At 35.0% G+C, this 20,644-nt stretch overlaps 1 protein-coding gene across 3 annotated transcripts in view; it reads right to left on the bottom strand.

Annotated features, from left to right (window-relative positions):
* PPFIA2 (PTPRF interacting protein alpha 2) overlaps positions 1–20,644 on the bottom strand; it is a 496,123-nt gene that overhangs the window by 104,734 nt on the left and 370,745 nt on the right. For 2 of the 3 annotated variants that reach the window (XM_055586848.1, XM_055586854.1), the window contains 5 exons: positions 9,510–9,656; positions 8,337–8,471; positions 2,416–2,499; positions 2,024–2,155; positions 430–492 (listed from right to left, as the gene is read on the bottom strand). In XM_055586848.1, coding sequence (XP_055442823.1) covers positions 430–492; positions 2,024–2,155; positions 2,416–2,499; positions 8,337–8,471; positions 9,510–9,656 — 561 coding nt within the window. Of the gene's footprint in view, positions 1–429; positions 493–1,430; positions 1,494–2,023; positions 2,156–2,415; positions 2,500–8,336; positions 8,472–9,509; positions 9,657–20,644 lie in introns of all 3 variants that reach the window. The other variant, XM_055586841.1, reaches the window with a different exon arrangement.

Below are 20,644 nucleotides of genomic sequence, written 5' to 3'. Positions count from 1 at the left end.
AGAACTAAGATTTTGTTCGCAAAGATGTAACTTATCACAACTGTTATGCACAATAGTTATTTAATACATTGCAGCTAAAATAATCTCAGACTAGACACAAATCAGTGCATACATTTTTATATAAAGTTCAAAAAAGTCAAAATAATTTTTCTTTTTCTGTTAGCAGTCAAGATAGTGATTATCCTTTAGCATAAAAGTTGCAATTATAGGCTTAACAATGGGGGGCTTCCAGGCTGTTTATTTTTAGTGTGTTGGCTTGTAAAAATTTATCAGGCTCTCTTTCTATATGTACACTTTTCTGTATGTATTATATAAAATTTAACCTATTTTAAAAGATAATATCCTAAAATTATTATCAAATTTATTTTACAAAAAAACATTCACCATGGTGAAATAGAAAAGTGGACAAACTGTAAGGTTCCATAATACCTTATCATGTAAAGATTCTTCCAGATTCTTTCTGAAAGTTTCTGATTCTTGAATTAAAACATTCTACAGAAAAGGAAAGAAGAACAGATAAATAATTAATAAAGTAAAGAGAAAATCACTCAATGTGTAGATTAATTTTCTATGACTCAAGAATTTTCTTTGATTCCTTCCTTGGCACCATTTATTTTTTGGTTTCCATGGAAACTAAGTTTCAATGGAATCTTTAAACAAGACACTTGAACATTTTTAGAAATATATATAATTAAAATGGGAAGTGTCATTTTGTAACAGTTGGATTGACATATAAGATAACTATTAACTTTTAAACTATTTTTGTCAACCTCTTCTTAGTCTTTTTAAAAATAAATAAATAAAATAAAATTTGAAATAATCAGTTTACTCTTTAAATGAGAAAAAGTGAATAAAAAGCAAAATATTAGTCAAAGCTGTCACAAAGAAGAATTCAGATGAACTCATTTTTATTACCTGAAGAAAGAAAAATTTAAGATCATATATTTTAAAGATTCAATTTCTGAACCTTTATTTCATATACAGAATGAACAATTTCTAATAATGATTAAATTATTAAATAAAAATAAAATTTAGCTATTTAAAAATTAATGTTACATGACATGATATATAAATAACTTGCATGACAGATTTTAAAAAATCCTTGCCATAAAAGTATTACTATTTTTAAAATCTTTATATTTTTCTTGTAGTATTGCAAAGCATGATTTATAATAATGCATTCTTTTTAAATTCATAGAGTAAAATTAAAGTAAGAGTTTGGTAACTGGCATGCACTTGGAACTGAATAGGAAGAAGGTATGCCTTATGACTTGATGGGTAAACTGATCAAATTTCTTTAACATTTTCTTGAAATATTTTTCCTGTTTTGGTTTACTGTATGGAGCAGGGGGAAATGTCTAGTTTAAGTAGTGACTGGCATTCAATCTAAATTTCCAAAATGATTTCTCCACCTGGGTTTTAATTCCTACCTTTTTTATACCATGGAACTGGCAATCAGCTGACATAACTTTTGTTGATCTGGTAGTTGCCAACTATTAATGAGACATATAAATTGTGAGTGAAATTGCAGATTGTACAAAAGCCCGTTTTTGGAAATAATATGGCTGAAAGTATTGCATTTCTAAATTCTGTGGTGAGATTGACACTGGTTTTATTGGTGATATAAACTCGCTCACATTTTGGCTTTTAGATTAGTAGCAGATTCAGATACTTGAAACATTTGAATGGTTCATATCCAAAATACTATTTTTGTCTTAATCTTTTTTGCACACCAGGTGAGAAATAAATGAAACACTTTCATCACAAAACCGTACCACATTTCAATACATTTGTCTATATGATCATGCTACATATATTAAATAACATGTAACTTTTTTATTCACTTAAAAATTGATCTTACATATTTCTATAGAAGCCATTTGTTCACTTTTAAGATGTATCAGGCACCTTTCAAATTAAAGAAAGTAAATGGATCCTCTGACCAATATTATGATTGCAGCAGAGCAGAAAGCAAGCATTATCATAAGAATATAGCTAATAATCATGTGATTGGTCATTTTACCTTCTCTTCTAGAGCGGCCATCCGTTCCTTTAAATGTAGCTGTAAGCGTTCATTGGATTCTGTCAGAAGTCTGTCCACAGTATCAGATAATCTTTTGTTGTGCTCCTCATTCATTTTCTCTCTTTGCCTAGCCTTATATCCAAATAAATAAATTTAACATAAGAATCGTTTAAAAATTATTTGGGTTTGTTTTTATTTTTTTTCTAGTTTAAATATGGGATTTAATTTTATGTTTGTTTTGATTAAATTGGCAGAAGCTCTTTTTTAATGCACAAGGCATATCCATATGATTTTTAAATATAACCCATAATCAAGAAAGGCATTCATTTCTTATATGTAGAGTATAAATCCATAAACTGAGGCTTGAGAGGGATGGCTCTTAAAATACATACTCTTTGAAGTTCTTGATTTTTCTCTTCCAGTTGACCTTCGAGATGCCTCATCCGTTCTTCAATGTTTCCATGTCTTTCTTCAGCCTGTTAAGAAATATGAAGAATGCATCTGACATGTAAGATATGGTTAAGACTTTTCCTCTAAATAAACTGAAATAAAATGTAAAGCAAGCTACTACCAACTGCAAATGTAGTTTTCAAAAAATAAACTTTCTTTCAACAGGCAGCTGAACAGCATTGCTTGAAATGTGTCAGCTACAAAGGCCTGTCACATCCAAGCATCAGCAAAACATTGGAGTTATTTATGAGCAATGAGATCAGCCAAATGTAACATGCAGACTGTGCATGGTTTGAACACAAACCTGCCATTGTCCAATCTTAAGCTCCTGAAGCACTCAACTGCACAGATGGTCGATTATCAATAAATAAAAAGTAACAAAATTTTTAGAAATGAAAAGAAAAAATTAGATGGATTCTATTTAGCGATAGAAAGTAAAGTCCAGTAGGACTACCTTCCTACGTATAGGGGAGTCGACCCTCCTGTCGCAATCAGGAGAGGAGAAGGGGTCAGATGAAGTGGTGCCGGGAACCTCGGTGTTCCCCTTGAGTTAGTCTAGTATGTCGCGGAACTTTTGGGGTCGCATCAAGGGTGCCAAGTACCGTTTCGCACTTCAGGATGGAACGTGGGACTTCTCTTGAGATGCGGTAGCGGACAAAGGGCCTCATCTTGCGATGACGAGGGAAGCACGTGGTTTTTCTCGAGTTGCGGTGGGATTCTCGAGTTACGACGGGGAATTCAGGCTTCCTCTTGTGTTGGCCCAGGAAGTCTAATCTTCCATTTGAGTTGCCAGGGAGAGCTGGGGATTGGGCTCCATTCACTGAAGTGCAAACTAGACCTCATCTACGCTTGTATCCAGGACTTAATGTTCCTCTCCATAGGCGACAGGGATTTGGGGTTGCATTCCATACTCACCCGGGGAGTCAGGCCTCATCTCGAGGGGAAGCAAAGGACTCCACTCTCTTCTCGAGTCGCGACAGGTATCTCTTGGAGCCCACTGAGAAATTTGAAATCAGAGAAGAAGCTAAGCTATGGGGTTAATTAATAATTGGAGTATTCTCCAATTCAAGCAGGATTGAGTTTCCTCAGCAACAGTGGCAAACTTACAAAATGACTTCTGGTCTCTGAATACACACTATGGTTGTAGGTGTAAAACCTTAGCATCTACTCTTAGACATAGCCTTAATTTGACATTTTAAATGAAAATGATTAAAAGTCCTCAAATTACCAAAGGGACAGTAGTGCTGTGAGGACAAGAATACTTATGGTGAACTTTCCTGAAAGTTACAAGGGGCCACTCCAAAACCGATTCTGCATTGATTTGTTGCTATGGAAACTAAACAGCGCCCTAAAGTGAAAAGGCGGGACAGTGCCTTTGTGAGCTAAGGTTTGCCCCGTCACAAGGTTAGTTACATGTCTTGGAGGTGAATGTCAGGTAACCACAGATGCAGAGTGTTCAACACATGACATTGCTGATAGCTGAATTGTATTAGTATGTTATGCACAGATTACATGTAAAGTTACATCAACATTTTAATCATAATTACAAGTTAAATGATCACAACAGCCAAAGTACCTTATGTCAGTATAAACAATATTTAACTCCAGAGCATATTCTATTACATTTTATAAGTTCATTCTAAAACAGAGAAACTTACTTTATGCAAATATGAGACTATATATAAATATGTCATGCAGTACCTGCAAAGAAATAGTAACCTATTCATGTATTGGTTCATATGCATATGTACTATTTTATCCAACAAATTCCAATTTAATCTATAAAATGAACATTTAACATTTAACTAATGGGCTTATGTGGACTATAATTCAACATTTATATTTTATAAGATTTTCCTTCTGATATTCTTATTTCATAAATTGGCAAAGTAATGAATAAAAAAGAAATAAACAATTTCTCTCCCCAAATCTCCAACCAGAAGCAATAAAGAATGCTACCATAGTCTTCAAATGCTACAAAACAATTTTATAATATTATTTAAAATTTATAATTCAATTATTAATACTGTATATAGGTCAAAATATTACTGAAATGATATACTTAAATTCTTAAACAGATCTGTAATCTCTCAAAATTAAATTTTAACAAGTAATATTATGTCAATTAGTCAGGTGATTGATTCAAGGTAGTCAAAGCATGAACATTTCTATTTGCAAAACTGTTCACTCCAATATACAAGTAGAGTTAGTATATCTTTCCAAGGTCCTTAAAACTGCTACTGTTTACATCTTAACTACTGAAAACACACCAAACATTGTGAAACTTCACTTCAGAGATTAAACAAGAATTCTGTCACTATTTTGTTGATATTTTTAAATCACTATTTTGTTGATATTTTTTATTGGTACTAAAAAAGGATGAAATAACCTTATGAAATTCAAGATGAATTATGTCCTGGCTGAGGGAATATGCATTTTAATTAAAAAAGTAAACATCATAAATCAAAAGATTGGGAGCCCAAAATGTTTATTAGTTGTGTATTCACTCACCGAAGCCAAATTTTTCATTTTATCCCTAGCCACCAGCATTCAAATCTTTTGACTTTCTGAAAGCCTTGAATGAGCTTTAGCTACCTATTTTTACACATACGCACACACATACATACACACACACCACCAGCAGAAGAAAAGATTGTCTTATCAACCAAACGGTAAATTCAGACATCATCTCTAAACAAGCACTGGATAAATGTGCAAGCACTACTGATTGATGTTCATCTTAACCCAAAAAGGCTGTAATTTAAGGAAATGATGTAAATACTAGAGTCACGCAAAAACAGTCTGCAATTTTATGACTCCTTGATGGGATATAGGGTGTATCTTGGTTTCACTCTGTAATGTGACAAGACAATTTTCAAATGAGCTAAAGTTTTAGAAAAAAATTACAGGAAGAAATGGTTTTGAGAAGAAGGTGAATATATTTGGAAATGGAAAAGGAATTAAAATTATAGAGAGGAGGGCCAAAGAGAATAAAAAATACATAGCAGATAATAAAAGAAAAAATACATATAGACCAAATAAAATACATGAAAGGTTGTTAATAAAATCATTCAAAACATAGGATAGGGAGTCTAGATTTAAATTAAGCATACATCATAAATTAGTGAGAAATCAAAAATATTATGAAGTAGAAAAAGACTACGGAGATCAATAACAGTAAGGTTTTGAAAACAAACGGGTATGAAAACAATGAACTAAAGCTGGTTTTAGAGACAGTCCCTTTAGGTCTTGAGAACAGAAGATAAGAAAATGCTTAAAAATTATTTTAGCCATCAAACTTGGGAGAGCAAATGAAAGACTGAAAGACTGATCTTCAAATGTTATAAAAGGGTTACAAGCAGAGGGAGTAAATTGAAAATAAAATCTCAGGACCAGAGGAGCGTGAATTATGAATTAAATATGGCCATCTGAAAACTATATATCTGAAATAATCTGTTGATATACAGCCAGTCAGTAGAGAAAACAGCAAAAAGGACAAGCAGAGTGAATTCTAGCAGCTTCACACATTTTAAGAGAGATAAAACTGCTCAAAAGGGAGGAAATCAAAAGGTCTAGATGAAGTAGAATTTTAGTAATGTATTATTGGGGGGGTTCTGGGTGAAGTCGCTCAGTCGTGGCTGACTCTTTGCGACCCCATGGACTGTAGCCCACCAGGCTCCTCCATCCATGGGATTCTCTAGGCAAGAATACTGGAGTGGGGTGCCATTTCCTTCTCCAGGGGATCTTCCTGACCCAGGGACTGAACTCAGGTCTCCCGCATTGCAGGCAGATGCTTTAACCTCTGAGCCATCTGGGAAGCCCAATGTATTATTAGGTAGGAGTAAACTGAGGAAATATTTTGGGTGCATAAATGAATATAGGTATCAAATATGATTCCAATACAATTAAATGGAGGGCAAGACAGATGAGATACGTACTTTAAGTTATTTTTAAATTCTAAATTAAGGATTCTTAGGAATATTTAATTAAAGCCTCACTTGTCAAGTATTATGTTTTAAATTATGCTTTATTCTCAATCAATCAGAGGTTAATTTGGGGCAAATTTGCTGAATTTTAAATTGTGTTTTGGGGAGACAGATTCCAGACTTTCTTGTATTTTACTCACACAATATTGATGACTATTTCATACTAAAATATCACAAAAGTTACTTTTATTATTTAACCACTTGCCTAACTCCTTCTAAAATATTTCAATTCAATAAGATAACCTAAAAAATCCTTTATATTCCTCAGATGAAAAGCCTAAGTATGCATATCTTAATCCATATTACAGTAATTTAAAATGTGCTTTCAAAAAAATAGAATACTACTAATCTGTTTGTACTTTTTAAATAATTTCAAGAATATTTCTCAAATTAAATAAGTTTATATTTATTTTAGAAAGCATACATTTCTGAAACTGCCATAATGGTTTATGGTACTCTGATCTGTGACTATAGAAGGAGCCACATTGTATCACCCTAATCAGACAAAAGTTCTATTCAGCTAGTTAGTCCAGTAACTCTACCGACACCCAACTATTCCAATACTTTCTACTTTGTCAACTGTTTTTCCTTTCACTATCTGATTAACTACCCTATTTTAATGAACAGGCATCAGTTTACTGTTCCTCTCTAATCATCTGCTTTTTCTGAAAGCAACAATGTGTGCCTACTTTTACTTTGCTGCATCAGTTGTTTTGGATAATCCCTAATATCAGAGTTTATCATTTGCAGTTCATATATCTATCTGAGCCATTTAGTACTATGGTGTGAAAAAAAGCTTCCATGATCTAGGAGCCTGGCAGGCTACAGTCCATGGGGTTGCAAAGAGTCAAGACATGACTGAGTGACTAACACTTTCACTTTTCACCAACAATGTTTAAACATCTAAAACGTGTGTACTTTTTTGAATTGATATTAATATTCAAACATGCTTTTAGTGACAAAATCTGGACCTTTATTCTAGTGACATGCATATACACTTTGAAGCAATTGCCATTTCCATTTAACCGTGAAAGGTAAGAGCAGTCATTTGGGCTTCCCTGGTGGCTCAGCTGGTGAAGAATCCACCTGCAATGCAGGAGACCTGGGTTCAATCCCTGGGTTGGGAAGATCCCCTGGAGAAGGGAAAGGCTACCCACTCCAGTATTCTTGCCTGGAGAATTCCAGGACTATTCCTGGGGTTGCAAAGAGTCAGATGTGACAAAGCAACTTTCACTTTCACTTTACAACATTATAATGGTTGCTAAGTTCTAAAATAAGCAAATTGCAGAATTTTATGTCCATAATGGAGCAGTTAATTCTGAACATTCTTCAGAATATTATTGATTTTATTGGTTCAGAAGAAATTTCAACTATTAAAATCACTTTCTGTATTTAATACCTTTAGATTTTACGGCTCTACAAATCTAATTTTCAACTTCTAACAAATTTTTTTCATACTGTAATCAGAAAGAAATCAACTGCTTATGATACCTCCTGCATTTTTAAAACTGTACAATTTATATTAAGCTTACTAAATTATTATGTCTCATGTATATCCATGTTAGAATCATCATTATGTTTTGATATTTGGTGATTATTCTTATGTACAAATATTACCATGGAAAATTAGCTATAAGAACATGAAACTTTGTTTTTGCTAATGTTTAAATATGCAGAGAAATAATCACATTCATTTATCAATCATTCATTTCAACATAAATAAGATATATGTAATATAAAAAGTCATCTAAACAACAGACCAATATAATATAAACTCCATAAAGCCTAAAGAACATCTTTATAGATTCCATCTCGATTACTAGTCATTTCTATAAGTATTAATATATCTAGATTGACCAATTGTTTTATTGTAGTACCTTTGTCAGGGCTGCAATTCTCTGAGCCAATTCAGCCTCTACTTCAGGTAAGGTCTCAGCTTTTCTCATAGTTTGCTGCAACTTTTGCTCAGCCAGCTCAAGACGCTCTTGTAACTGTCTATTCTTCTCTTCCATCTGAACCAGGGATGAAAAAAGAGACACTTGAATTGTCACAGTTAGGAGAGCAAACACCAGTTACTAGAGGCTGTGGGCTTCAGCCTTTATCCTAGAGTTAAAATCAGCTACTAATACCACTTGTTTTCATATATTGCTTATCAATATTCCTTAATAAATTTAGCACATAAAAAATGAAAACCTTTTGCCAACAACAGCAAAAAGGAATGAAGTTAATAGTGAGAATTAACTTGGACAAATGAGACACAACTTAGTACTCAAACCTCAAATGCACCATAATATCAATTGACTGAAAATCTTAACATTAGCTAGAGGAGGAGAGGGAATGGGTCACAGTGATTGAGAGTTCAGGCTCTAGAGATGAAGTTGGCTAACTTTTTCTGCTAAAGACCAGATAGTAAATACTTCAGGCTCTGTGTATCACAAAGTCTCTGATTCAACTACTCAATTCTACTATTGTAGCACAAAAGCAGTCAGAGCTGATGATTAAATGAATGGGTATGGTTATGTTTTGATAAAACTCTACTTGTAAAACAGAGCCATAGTTTTGGCATGTGGGCTATAGTTTGCCCATTCCTTCTCCAGAGCCGGATAGACCTAGGCTTCCATTACTGACTCTGCAATTATGTACTTGTGACCCTGGGAAGGCATCATGTTCTCTGAACCTGAGTTTCCTCTGTATAATACATGCACTTATTTTACTCTCAGTAAAATAATTGTATAATAGCTATTATCCTTTACACTATAATAATTGTACTTATAGGTGGTGGTTGGATTTAAGTGAGGTTTTATATATATATATATATATATGTTACCACAGTTTCTGGTTCATGTCCAGATCCAAAGTAAATATTAATCATAATTTTTAAGACAAATTTCTAGATTATATATGAAAATCACATCTGTTTAGTTAGCTTGATTCTAAATTGCAGAGAATAATTTATTGCTAAGGAATACCATAGTTTATGTACTCCATGTTTTGTGAGAATGGTGAGAACACATACAGACCAGAAGGAAACCAAGGTGGAGATACTGAACCTGCCGTAGGATGGCCTCTTTATTTGCTAACTCATTCTCTAGTTTGTCATTCATGTCATGTATGGAGGTAGATTCTCTCTGAGCACTGAGGTAACGCTTCTCGAGGGTCGTGATTCTTTCTTCCATGTCTTCCTTCTGTGCCATAGCCTAAAGTGAAAATAATTTAAAAATCAAATCAGATTCTCAGTTTGTGTATTATCTTATTATCATTTAAATAAAATAGTAAGATATTAAAAAAATACTATTGCTTCCTTGAGGTAAATTTCATTCTTTTCTTTTCATAAAAGGGATGCAGGATTTCATATGTGTTTTCTCAGCTTATCTATTAGAATTCTTGCATCTTGGGTTAGCAAAAAGCATTGTCTCTTTGAGAATGCAACAAAGTACATTTTAAATCTACCTACTGCACAACTGGTATTCTTAGAGAAGAAGTGGCAGAAAAATTAGCTCGTTATACAGTAGAGATAAGTACAAATATGGATAGAGTTACAAACCATAAAATTGGCACAATGGTACCTGCAGTTCCAAATTGCATAGGAATTTTCAAATGACGATAATAAATATCATCAGTATCCTTATCTTCATGTATAAGTAAGAATAACTCAGTGGTTAAAAGAGAAGGCAAAAATGAAATAAAAAGTAAACTTGAGTCACACTCACAAATGAATTGACAAGTTTACTTTGGAACTTAACCATTTCCCTTGTTTAATTGGAATATGTTATTTTTCAATTAAAAAAGAATTTAGAGACTTCAATGAACACAGATCTCTAGGGGAAAAATCAACTATTGGTGCAAAAGGAGCAATAATTCTAAATACTTATTATAAATATAATATTAAATATTACATTAAGCAATAATTTTAAACCATATAATTCACAGATAACATGGACATAATTTTATCTTCCAAAGAGCCTAGATGAGAATTTATTAATAGGCAGATAACTTACTTCTTGGAGCTATTGGGGAAAATCGGCTCCAGAAGTGAACACCTTGGGCTTGGTGTGGTTTTCTGATAATTCGGAAAATGCTTTTACATGTTGGTGGTTTAGCCTCTAAGTTGTGTCGGACCCTTGCGACCCTATGGACTGTAGCCTGTCAGGCTCCTCTGTCCATGGAATTCTCTAAGCAAGAAAGCTGGAGTGGGTTGCCATTTCCTTCTCCATTTTTGTATAAAAAGCCTAAAACTGAGGAGATGGCGGTAGCTTCCATATATTACTATCAAGGTCTCTTTAATCACTTGTTCCTAACCCGTCTCTTTTACTCTCCTACAGGCAGAATCAATCCTGCCACACCCACAGAAGAGATAAATTCTATTCCTAGTTTCCCAAAGAAATAGAAGCCCTTAAATGGACAGCCTTTTAGCATCCTGAACTTCCCTCACCAGCATCTGGAAATTTAACCACATCCACACATCCTTAACTTCTACCTTTCACTTTATTTATTTATTTATTTATTTATTTTTAAATTTTATTTTATTTTTAAACTTTACATAACTGTATTAGTTTTGCCAAATATCAAGAACAGCTGTTCTGCCTTCCCTCAAAGTTTACTCATTATATGTATTCTGGCTTTATGCTTTTTCTACTGTAGAGATCTTGATCACTTTTTTCTCTTGAATTTTCAAGCTGATAGTAGAGGTAAATCTCAAAACAATAGCTGAAAGAATGAAACAGGTTTATAAAAGTTTTGGTATACATTAAAGGTGTAGGGCAGAGGAAAAAGAGATGATTCAAAGAAAATAAAAATAAAAAAGATAAATCATTTGCTTGACCACTGTCCATAACTGAATTGAAACTATGAAACCAAACTGTTGGAGAGGATGGGAAGATTCACCATAGCTTTAAAATTAAGTAAGCAAATTAATTTATCAGGTAATTAATAAAATCCTAGAGAAACAGAAAGCTGTTCAAAAGAAAATATTATTATTGAAAACCACTACTTGGATCATTTGTGGAAACTATTTACATAGTCATAATAATGAAGAACATAATAAAGAGTCAAACATGACTGAGCACACACACACATACACAGAATAATAACGCTGAATGTGATTTGGAGATGAGTATAGTGGAAGGATGGATGGAAGAGAAAGGAAGTGAAAGAACAAAACAGATAAAATCCTCATATGAATTTAAAAATAAAATAAAATTAAAAAAAAATCCTCATATGATAGCAAGACATAGTCAAAGTGAAAGTTGGTCAGTCGTGCCGACTCATTGTGACCCTGTGGACTACAGAGTTCATGGAATTCTCCAGACCAGAATACTGGAATGGATAGCCTTTCCCTTCCCCAGGGGATCTTCCCAACTCAGGGTTCGAACCCAGGTCTTCGGCATTGCAGGTGGATTTTTTACCAGCTGAGCCACAAGCAAAGCCCAAGAATACCGGAGTGGGTACTCTATCTCTCCTCCAGAGGATCTTCCCAACCCAGGAATCAAACCGGGGTCTCCTGCATTGCAGGCGGATTCTTTATCAACTGAGCTATGAGGGAAGCTCATACACATTTCTTAAATCATATCAATTTATACACAGAAAGGTTTTATTTTATTAACTAACAGTTTTAGTTTTATAATTAAAGTTGTTGAAAGGAATTGTTTTATTGTTAAAGTATACAAGTCTTCTGCTGCTGCTGCTGCTGCTAAGTCGTTTCAGTCGTGTCCGACTCTGTACGACCCCATAGACGGCAGCCCACCAGGCTCCCCCGTCCCTGGGATTCTCCCGGCAAGAACACTGGAGTGGGTTGCCATTTCCTTTTCCAATGCGTGAAAAGTGAAAGTGAAGTCACTCAGTCGTGTCTGACTCTTAGCGACCCCATGGACCGCAGCCCACCAGGCTCCTCCGCCCATGGGATTTTCCAGGCAAGAGTACTGGAGTGGGGTGCTATTGCCTTCTCCAATACAACTCTTCTAGACCTCACAAAAAACATATGCCAAACTGTTGGCAATTTTTTTTTAAACAAATTAACACAAATGTAACCATGTGAATAATACTTCAACATCAGTTGCTATTTCTAAGTAACAAACATATTTTTAGAGAAATAAATTCATTGATATGGCACTTCTTTTACAAGCATGCTTTCATGATATGTAAAAACATGTTTTTTAATTTCATTTTCAATAAAATGTCTGTTCTTTTGGGAATTCTTTTAGTAATAGCAAAATCCTCAACCCTATCACCCACTAGTCCAAATAATTTTTAAGCTTATTGTTGGGGGCCGGCGTGAGGCACTCCGCCCATGGCAAAGGTCATGAGGAAGGAGGCTTGACATACGCAAAGGCGGGATCGAGCCTCAGGAGTCCCCCTGGAAATCCTCAAGCATCTACCCCCATAACCAGAGCCTGCCTACCTTACTACTTTGTGCTCTCACCTACACCTCTGACTTTACGGGGGGCTGTCCCCCACCACCTCTTTCGGAGAAGGAGTTAACCTAGAGCTCCAGTTAATAATAATTCCTGGGCGTGACAAGAGTGTTTTAACCTACAAACTCCTCTGAAGGTTCTCTAGCCTGCCTGACAGGCTTGTCCGGCCACATGTGATTGCTCACAGCCTCCCAACCATGAGAGGCACAAGATGCTTTAAACCTTCTAAAAACAGGTTCTTTAGAAAAGTTAGAAAATTATTAGTATAAGTGTAATGGGCTGATTAGAAATCATATTGGTGAAGGGTTTTTCATTTGTTGAGCCAATGTTTACTGCTAAGTCTCCACATCCCCTGCCCTTATACACATTAATGAATATATAGAAGACATAAGTATTAACCTTTGATATAAATCACGTTAGACCTTAGGCTAAGTAAATTCTTTCCTTAACTAAAACCCACTACACCCTCACCCTATAGGAATGTAACTTTATTTGGGTGGCGTCTGTTTTAAGAATAATCACCCCTGGAGAAATAAGTGTCCTGGTTGACTGACCGCCGTCACAAGGAGAGGGTCGTAAATTGTCAGCAGGCCCCCTGGCCAGAAGATGATGTAACACCCCTAAGACCTCTGTATACATTTGTATGAAGCACCTGACTTTGATAAAAGTCAGGACTGCTGACCCCGCGTGACTTTTGCATAACATCTCAGTGTATAAAAGTAGACCATGGAAAATAAAGAATTGGGATCAGTTCCTCGAAAGACTGGTCTCCCCATGTCTCTCTCTCTCTCACTCTGGTTGAGTCTCCATCTGGAGCGCGGAACCCACCATGCTTACTAATTATGCCTGGGCTTCTAAGATCCGACCGGGGAGGCCTCAGTGTCTCCTCTCCTTCGGGAGAACGGAAGGACGCCTGCGGCCTACGTAAGTGGTGCAAGCTTCTTGTCTTGAAGTTTTATTGGTCCCCCGCGTAAACCAAGCTACTCAGCCTCTTTTCTCCACTGAATTTTCCTACTGAGCTATCCTTATTCTATTACTCTTTATATCCTTAATTAATGTTTAATTAAGCAGTTGTTCCCTGACCCTCGCCTATGCCGTCTCTCCTTCGAATACCCTGGATCAGCTGGGGCTGGACCCCGGCAGCTTATCAAAAAGCAATACAATTGTTTGCTAAAACTACCTATGTTAAAAATACCCTTCATATCCAAAGTCAAATTTATTTAAGCCAGCATCTCATATTGGAAAATTACACTTTATCACACTAAACTGGTATAAAGGCAGTTATAACTGACATAGGGCTTTTTAAGCTCACCAAAAAAAAAAGAAGTCATTGAAAGTTTCCTTTCAGAAAGTTGGTTCTTTTTAAAGTAAAGAGCTTTTAAATTGTAAGAACTGGTTTTATGATCATATCAAAACTGTTTTCTATACCTGTTTTAAATTAATAGGATTTTCACCTACTCTAGTTTAGAAATTACATGCCTCAAATATAAAATATAGCTCTTTAGTACTGTCTTCAATAAATATCACTTACGCAGGCAGTTATATAAGACTAGAAGCAGTTCTAGAGGACAGCGGCACTCCTCTGAAAACTTGTCTGTCTGTGGAAGCTATAAAGCTCAATAGAATCTCAGACCCCAACTTCACTCCTAGAGAATGTACACAACCAGAACGAAGGAACGAAAGGTAAGCGATCACAACCATATCCAAAGCAGAAGTGCAACAGCATGTCTTCCTTCCTGTAGAATACGGCAAAATGATTTTTTCTTTTGTTTTGAAATCTAAAAGCACTTAAAGGTTTCTGTTAGATCTCCTTCCTTTCATTGCTGCTGCTACGACTAGTAATACTTCTTTTTTAAATGCAACCTTTGAAGGGCATGAACCAGCTCCCCAAGTACTTCAAATACCTCTCACAGAAGCCTTTAAGATTTTACGAAATGTCAAACAACAATTAATATAAAGGTAACATTTTTTTGGCTCAGAAAGTCTCAGAGCATTTCAGTCTTTAAAACCACAGCTGATAATTTTCTTAGACATCTAGGATAAGTTTAAATAAGAGAGAAATACCAAAAGTAATGGCTAAAAGGATTGAAATTAGGCTTTGTTGCCTTCTTTGATTACCTTAATCCTACTGAACTTCAAGGCCAAATTAACACCTACTTGGTTATTTATGTTTATACTAATGTTCAAAAGTGTGAAAATTAATCCATCAATTTGTAAAAAATTATCCAAATTATTTTTTTCAACAGTATATACACTTCCCTAGATCATAGCCATCCAAACAGAAGCTACTATTTAAAAAACTTTTCCTTAAAATTTAGACTTACTCTATTTTCTTTATTTTTTAGTCCAACGATGGTAGGGGTTTTCAGAGTATTCCTTCAGAGTGCCTACAATTGTTAATTGTACTGTTATATATCATAGTGTTAATTTCATTTTCATTCAGAACTCTGGGAATGTTATGTCAATTTTGTAGCCCAAGAAAAAATTCTAAACCTAGTTTACATATATAAATGTCTTACAAAATTCAGTTAAAGGCATACATGTGCTTCTTCAGAATGTGACTATGAAGTAGCATATCCTTGCTTTTAATCCTAGTTTTTGATACTTATTAGCTTTGTTCTAGGTAAGCATTGCTTGATTTTTCTATGTGTCATCTTCTTTTTCTTAAAATTTAGACTCTGGTTGGGATATTAATACCTACTATGTAACACTGTCATGATATAATATTGTAAGTGCTTTGCATGATGTCCTGTATATAATATACACTCAGTAAATGCTAGCTTCTTTTTTATTATTATGTACAATACCCACTCAATAAATAATAGCTTTTTGTTATTATTTATGTATTATTTTTATTACTATTATACCTACAATTATTAATAGCTGATCTGACTATGACATATGTTATGTGTAAGAGTCATTGGATGGGACTTTGGTATTTCACTTTTATTTCAATGATTCATATAGGAGATTCAATTTATAACTGCAGGCTGTGTTGCCAAAAATAAATTTTGAATTTACAAGTTGGAGAAATATCTTTTCCCTGTGTATTACTAAGAAATTCTAAGCAAGAAAGTTTTTCCTAGTTCCTGAAAACTTCAGCCTAAAAAAGGGAGAAAAAACTGCATAATTAATTTTCTCTTGACTTGAAGGTTATAGACTATATTTTATTATAACAAATAAATGTAATTCTATAATAACTTAGAGTTACTAAAGTGAAAAAATATAACTCCATGTTTCAGATAACAGAAAAGATTAAATTATATGTACTCATTCATACACTCACTTAGGGAACATTCAAAGAGCTCTTAAGAAGTTAGAGTGATGAGCTGTTTTTATTCACAAAATAAAATATAACTGAACTACTTCACAGAAAATTTTAACTCTTTACTTAGCAATATGTTTAATGAGGTATTAAACTGTATTAACTGTTACTCATTAAATACCTAACTAGTAGCCTTTTTTAAAGAGTGGAGAGGTAATTCAGTCTCTGTCATGAGACTGACTATATTTTCTAGTGTGAGTCCTGCACAAAGCTTCACCCAAGCCCCTACTCTAACAGGCAACAGTCAATTTACGGAGCACTTAAGATGAAACTTAAAAATTAATTTTGAATAGATGTATTTCTTGACAAAGAATATTTGCTAAAATATAGTCTGAAACCATTAATGAAAGATAAGCAAACAATTTGTTTCAGATATATTTGACTATGCATATGCACAGCAACGGCATTGAAGTTTTTAATTTTATGGTCAATTTTTCCTATTCTCTATTTTTTTTCTTACTTAAACAAAGATTTATTGCATATATCATATATAAATGATAGTGTGCTGGCAGCACTATAGAGATAGCAAGGAGAATCACCTTATTTTGTTTTCTACTTAAAAATCTTGCCAGCTAGTAGTCTTTGTAGCTTGCCAGCTAGTAGACAAGGATACAAAGCAAAGTCTGAAATTTTTAATGTTTATATGATACCTTTTGAAAGTACATGATTTTCACACTTTCTTGCTTATAGAAAAGGTAAAAGGCTTGATAATATGGGAAGTAGTTATAGTGAGCTGCATTCTTTTTGATGGCTGCTATGGAAGAAGCACGGATTCTGAAGATGGAATAGTCTTGCATCCTTTATGGTGCTGGGAAGTGGGGAAGTGGTGTGTTGGGAGAACAGTGGGTAGGCCTTGGACAAGTTATTTACATAACCTGAGAAAAATGGCACAAGTAGAAGCATCTTCCCTTTAGGACAGGAAAAATGAAAGAAATTAAACATAATGCATCTGGAATAGATTCCAAGGTCGCTTCTCAAGTGATTTCTAGTAGCAAACCAGAGCCCCAGGGCCTGTGACCTGGATGTTATGGGAAATAATTTATTTGGCCCTCACAGTGTCCTTAATACACACACACACACACACACACACACGATGCATCCAAAAGACAGGTAGAATATAGGTTCCTTGTCCAGATCTCATTAACCCTATCACTTCCTACTATATGTATCTCCTCTTTACACAGTTATATTGTTTGCCTGGGCTCTGGAAGCATTTGTGTTTGCACCACTCTCCCTCAAATGTGAATGATGAGAAATATTCCTTTCTCATGAAACCTTTCTATATTATAGCTACTTAGAAATTATGAGCTGATAAGAATAGTTCTATTTTAAAAGAATTCCTTCTGAAAGCAGAACACACCTTAGCTATTGAAAGGAATTCCTAATTTGAACAAAAATATCCGGCATCAGATATGTGACTGATATTTTAAATCTGACTCAACTTTTTGTCACCTACATCCAAACTATTTAGAATCAAAGTTTTATTTTTACATAGATCATAAGAAATGGGTAGCTGGGGATACTGGGCTCTATCTGCGAGTGACACTGGATTCAGTTCAGTTCAGTCGCTCAGTTGTGTCTGACTCTTGACTGCAGCATGCCAGGCCTCCCTGTCCATCACCAACTCCCGGAGTTCACCCAAACTCATGTCCATTGAGTCAGTGATGCCATCCAACCATCTCATCCTCTGTCGTCCCCTTCTCCTCCTGCCTTCAATCTTTCCCAGGATCAGGGTCTTTTCAAATAAATCAGCTCTTCGCATCAGGTGGCCAAGGCATTGGAGTTTCAGCTTCAACATCATTCCTTCCAATCAACACTCAGGACTGATTTCCTTTAGGATGGACTGGTTGGATCTCCTTGCAGTCCAAGGGACTCTCAAGGGTCTTCTCCAACACTGCAGTTCAAAAGCATCAATTCTTCAGCACTCAGCTTTCTTTATAGCCCAGCTCTCACATCCATGCATGACTACTGGAAAAACCATAGCCTTGACTAGACAGACTTCTGTTGACAAAGTAATGTCTCTGCCTTTTAATATGCTGTCTAAGTTGACACTGGATTAAACAAGTGTAAATAGAACAGGTGAGTGTTAAGTGAAAACAAAATAAAACAAAACACTGCTAATTCTGTGAGACTAAGAGATGAAGAAGTAGAAAATGATTAAAAGTTCAAGAATGGCCCTGGTGGTTTACTGCTCAAAAATCGTAGCATTTCATAACAGTAATATAGAAGAGAGGTTACACTTCACCTACTTTATAAATTCACTGAGTTTGAGTGCTGGAAGGAGTGAAGATGAGAGATGCATTTGTGAACTGTTAATTCATACAAAGGCGGGCATGCATGCTAAGTTGCTTCAGTCATGTCTTACTCTATGTGACCCCATGGACCATAGCCTGCCAGGCTCCTCTGTCCATGGGATTCTCCAGGCAAGAACACTGGAGTGGGCTGCCATTTCCTTCTCCAATATAAAGGCATAGAGAGCATTATCTAAGCAGTGGCAGATTGGTCTCTCACTTCATGGATCATCTATCTTACTCTGACATAGTAGGCATTGTTTGCAGACATATTCTGGTTTCATCCATGCCTTTCGATGTTTACACCAAACACTCATAAATATCCATTCTTTCAACAAAGAGCTTTTTGAGTGCCTATTATATACTCAATAGTTGTATATATGATTAAAATAGAGCAATGAACAAAACTAGGCAAAACACAAAATCCCAGCTCTTATGAATATTTATGTACACTGGAGAGGGAGGCATATGACAAACAAGTAAATCAGTAAAGTATATGCTGCTGTCAGATGGCAGCAATTCTGTGAGATTTCTAAAAAATGAAAGAAGGAGAGTGTATATTTATAAACACTAGGTTTAGAGAACGCTCCACTGAGAAGACATTTGAGTAAAAAGCAGAAGGAAAAGAAAATGCAACAGAATAGATCTGGCTTGTTTAAGAGGCCACAGTAACTGAATTGAATGGATTAAAGTGCAAGAGTAGAGTTCCAAGAGGTCAGAGGCTGCCAAGAGGCAGAGGGAGATGGTATGATTGCAGACCCCCGCAAGGACCTTACTTTTACTATAAGTAGAATAGGTAGTCATTGAAGAGCTTCAAGGAGAAAGTGACTTGAGCTGACTTACATGGTAACAGGTTACTCAGGCTGCAGTGCTGAGTGCAGACTATCATGATGCTCCAATGAGAGATGATTGCTGTGTGGAATAAGAAAGAGCCACGAAGACTGTGGCAAGAGGTTATGTGACAGACACATTTTGAAGTTGGAAGTAATATGCTTTGTGGATGTATCAAATACAGTGTGAGTGAAAGAGAGGTACCAAGGACAGTTCCAAGGTTTTTGGTCTGAACACCAATAAGTAGTATTGCCATCAGCTGAGATAAGTAAGGCTGCAAATAAATCTGACTTCTTAGGGGGAATATCAATAAACCAGTCTTGAGGATGTTAATTTTGAGACACCCATTAGAGATCTAGATTCAGGCATCTGGAAATCAGGAGAGACAGATAAGCTGCAGATATAAATTGGGAATCATAAGGCCATGGGTAGTTTTTGGAGCTATGAAACAGCATGGATTTACCAGGGGAGTTAAGGCTGATTGAAGAGGGAAGGCTTTCCACAGTTAGGGATGAGAAGCAGAGAACATAAAGGAGCCTGAGACAGGGGTAGCAAGCAAAAATGCAGGAAAATCAGGAAGAGTGTAGTGTGCTATTAGCAGGATGAAAAAGTACATCAAGAATCAGATCAAGTGCTTCAAAGGACTGAAAAGTGGCTCCTGGATTTAGCAACATGGAAGTTAAACTAAATTAGAACTGTTTTGATGGGACTGTGGAAGCAAAAGTATGACAGATAAAAGGGGCTCAAAGGAGAATGGGAAGAAAAGAATTGGATACACAGAATCAACTCCAATAATAGCTAATTAATGAAACACAAAAGATAAAAAAATTAAAAATATGATTTAAAAGAACATGGAAAATCATAAAAATTTCATAAATGTAGATAATTTTTCTTTTTAATTAAATACAGTGATAAAATGAAAATTCTAAACTTTGCACTTTAGTTGGTAAGATGATCCAGCAATGTTACAAATAAGACATCTCCTTGTAACTTTTGTCATAAAGTACTCTTTTTCAAATAGATGAAGTGATGTTACATTTAGGAAGAACTGAATATATAGAAAAAGAAAGGTTCCCACTGTCACACATGTACATTCACATTCATAGATACAAAACCAAAATAAAAGAGAAATTTTTAAAGTAATGTCTGTGGGTATTCCCATCTGCTAAGAGTATAGCAATTCATTATTCATACCCAAATCTAGGGTTATTTAAAATTAACAGCTTAAACTTTTAAAAATTCATTAAAAAACTATAGTTTTTACTTCTGAGACTTGCTATCAACATTTTCTTTCTGTACATATTTAGAGGAGTGATGAAATAAACTAT

The sequence above is a fragment of the Bubalus kerabau genome, chromosome 1, assembly GCF_029407905.1.
Source record: "Bubalus kerabau isolate K-KA32 ecotype Philippines breed swamp buffalo chromosome 1, PCC_UOA_SB_1v2, whole genome shotgun sequence".
NCBI classification, from domain to species: Eukaryota; Metazoa; Chordata; class Mammalia; order Artiodactyla; family Bovidae; genus Bubalus; species Bubalus kerabau.
The sequence above is the reverse complement of the archived record's forward strand: the minus strand, read 5'-3'. Positions and strand labels throughout refer to the sequence as shown.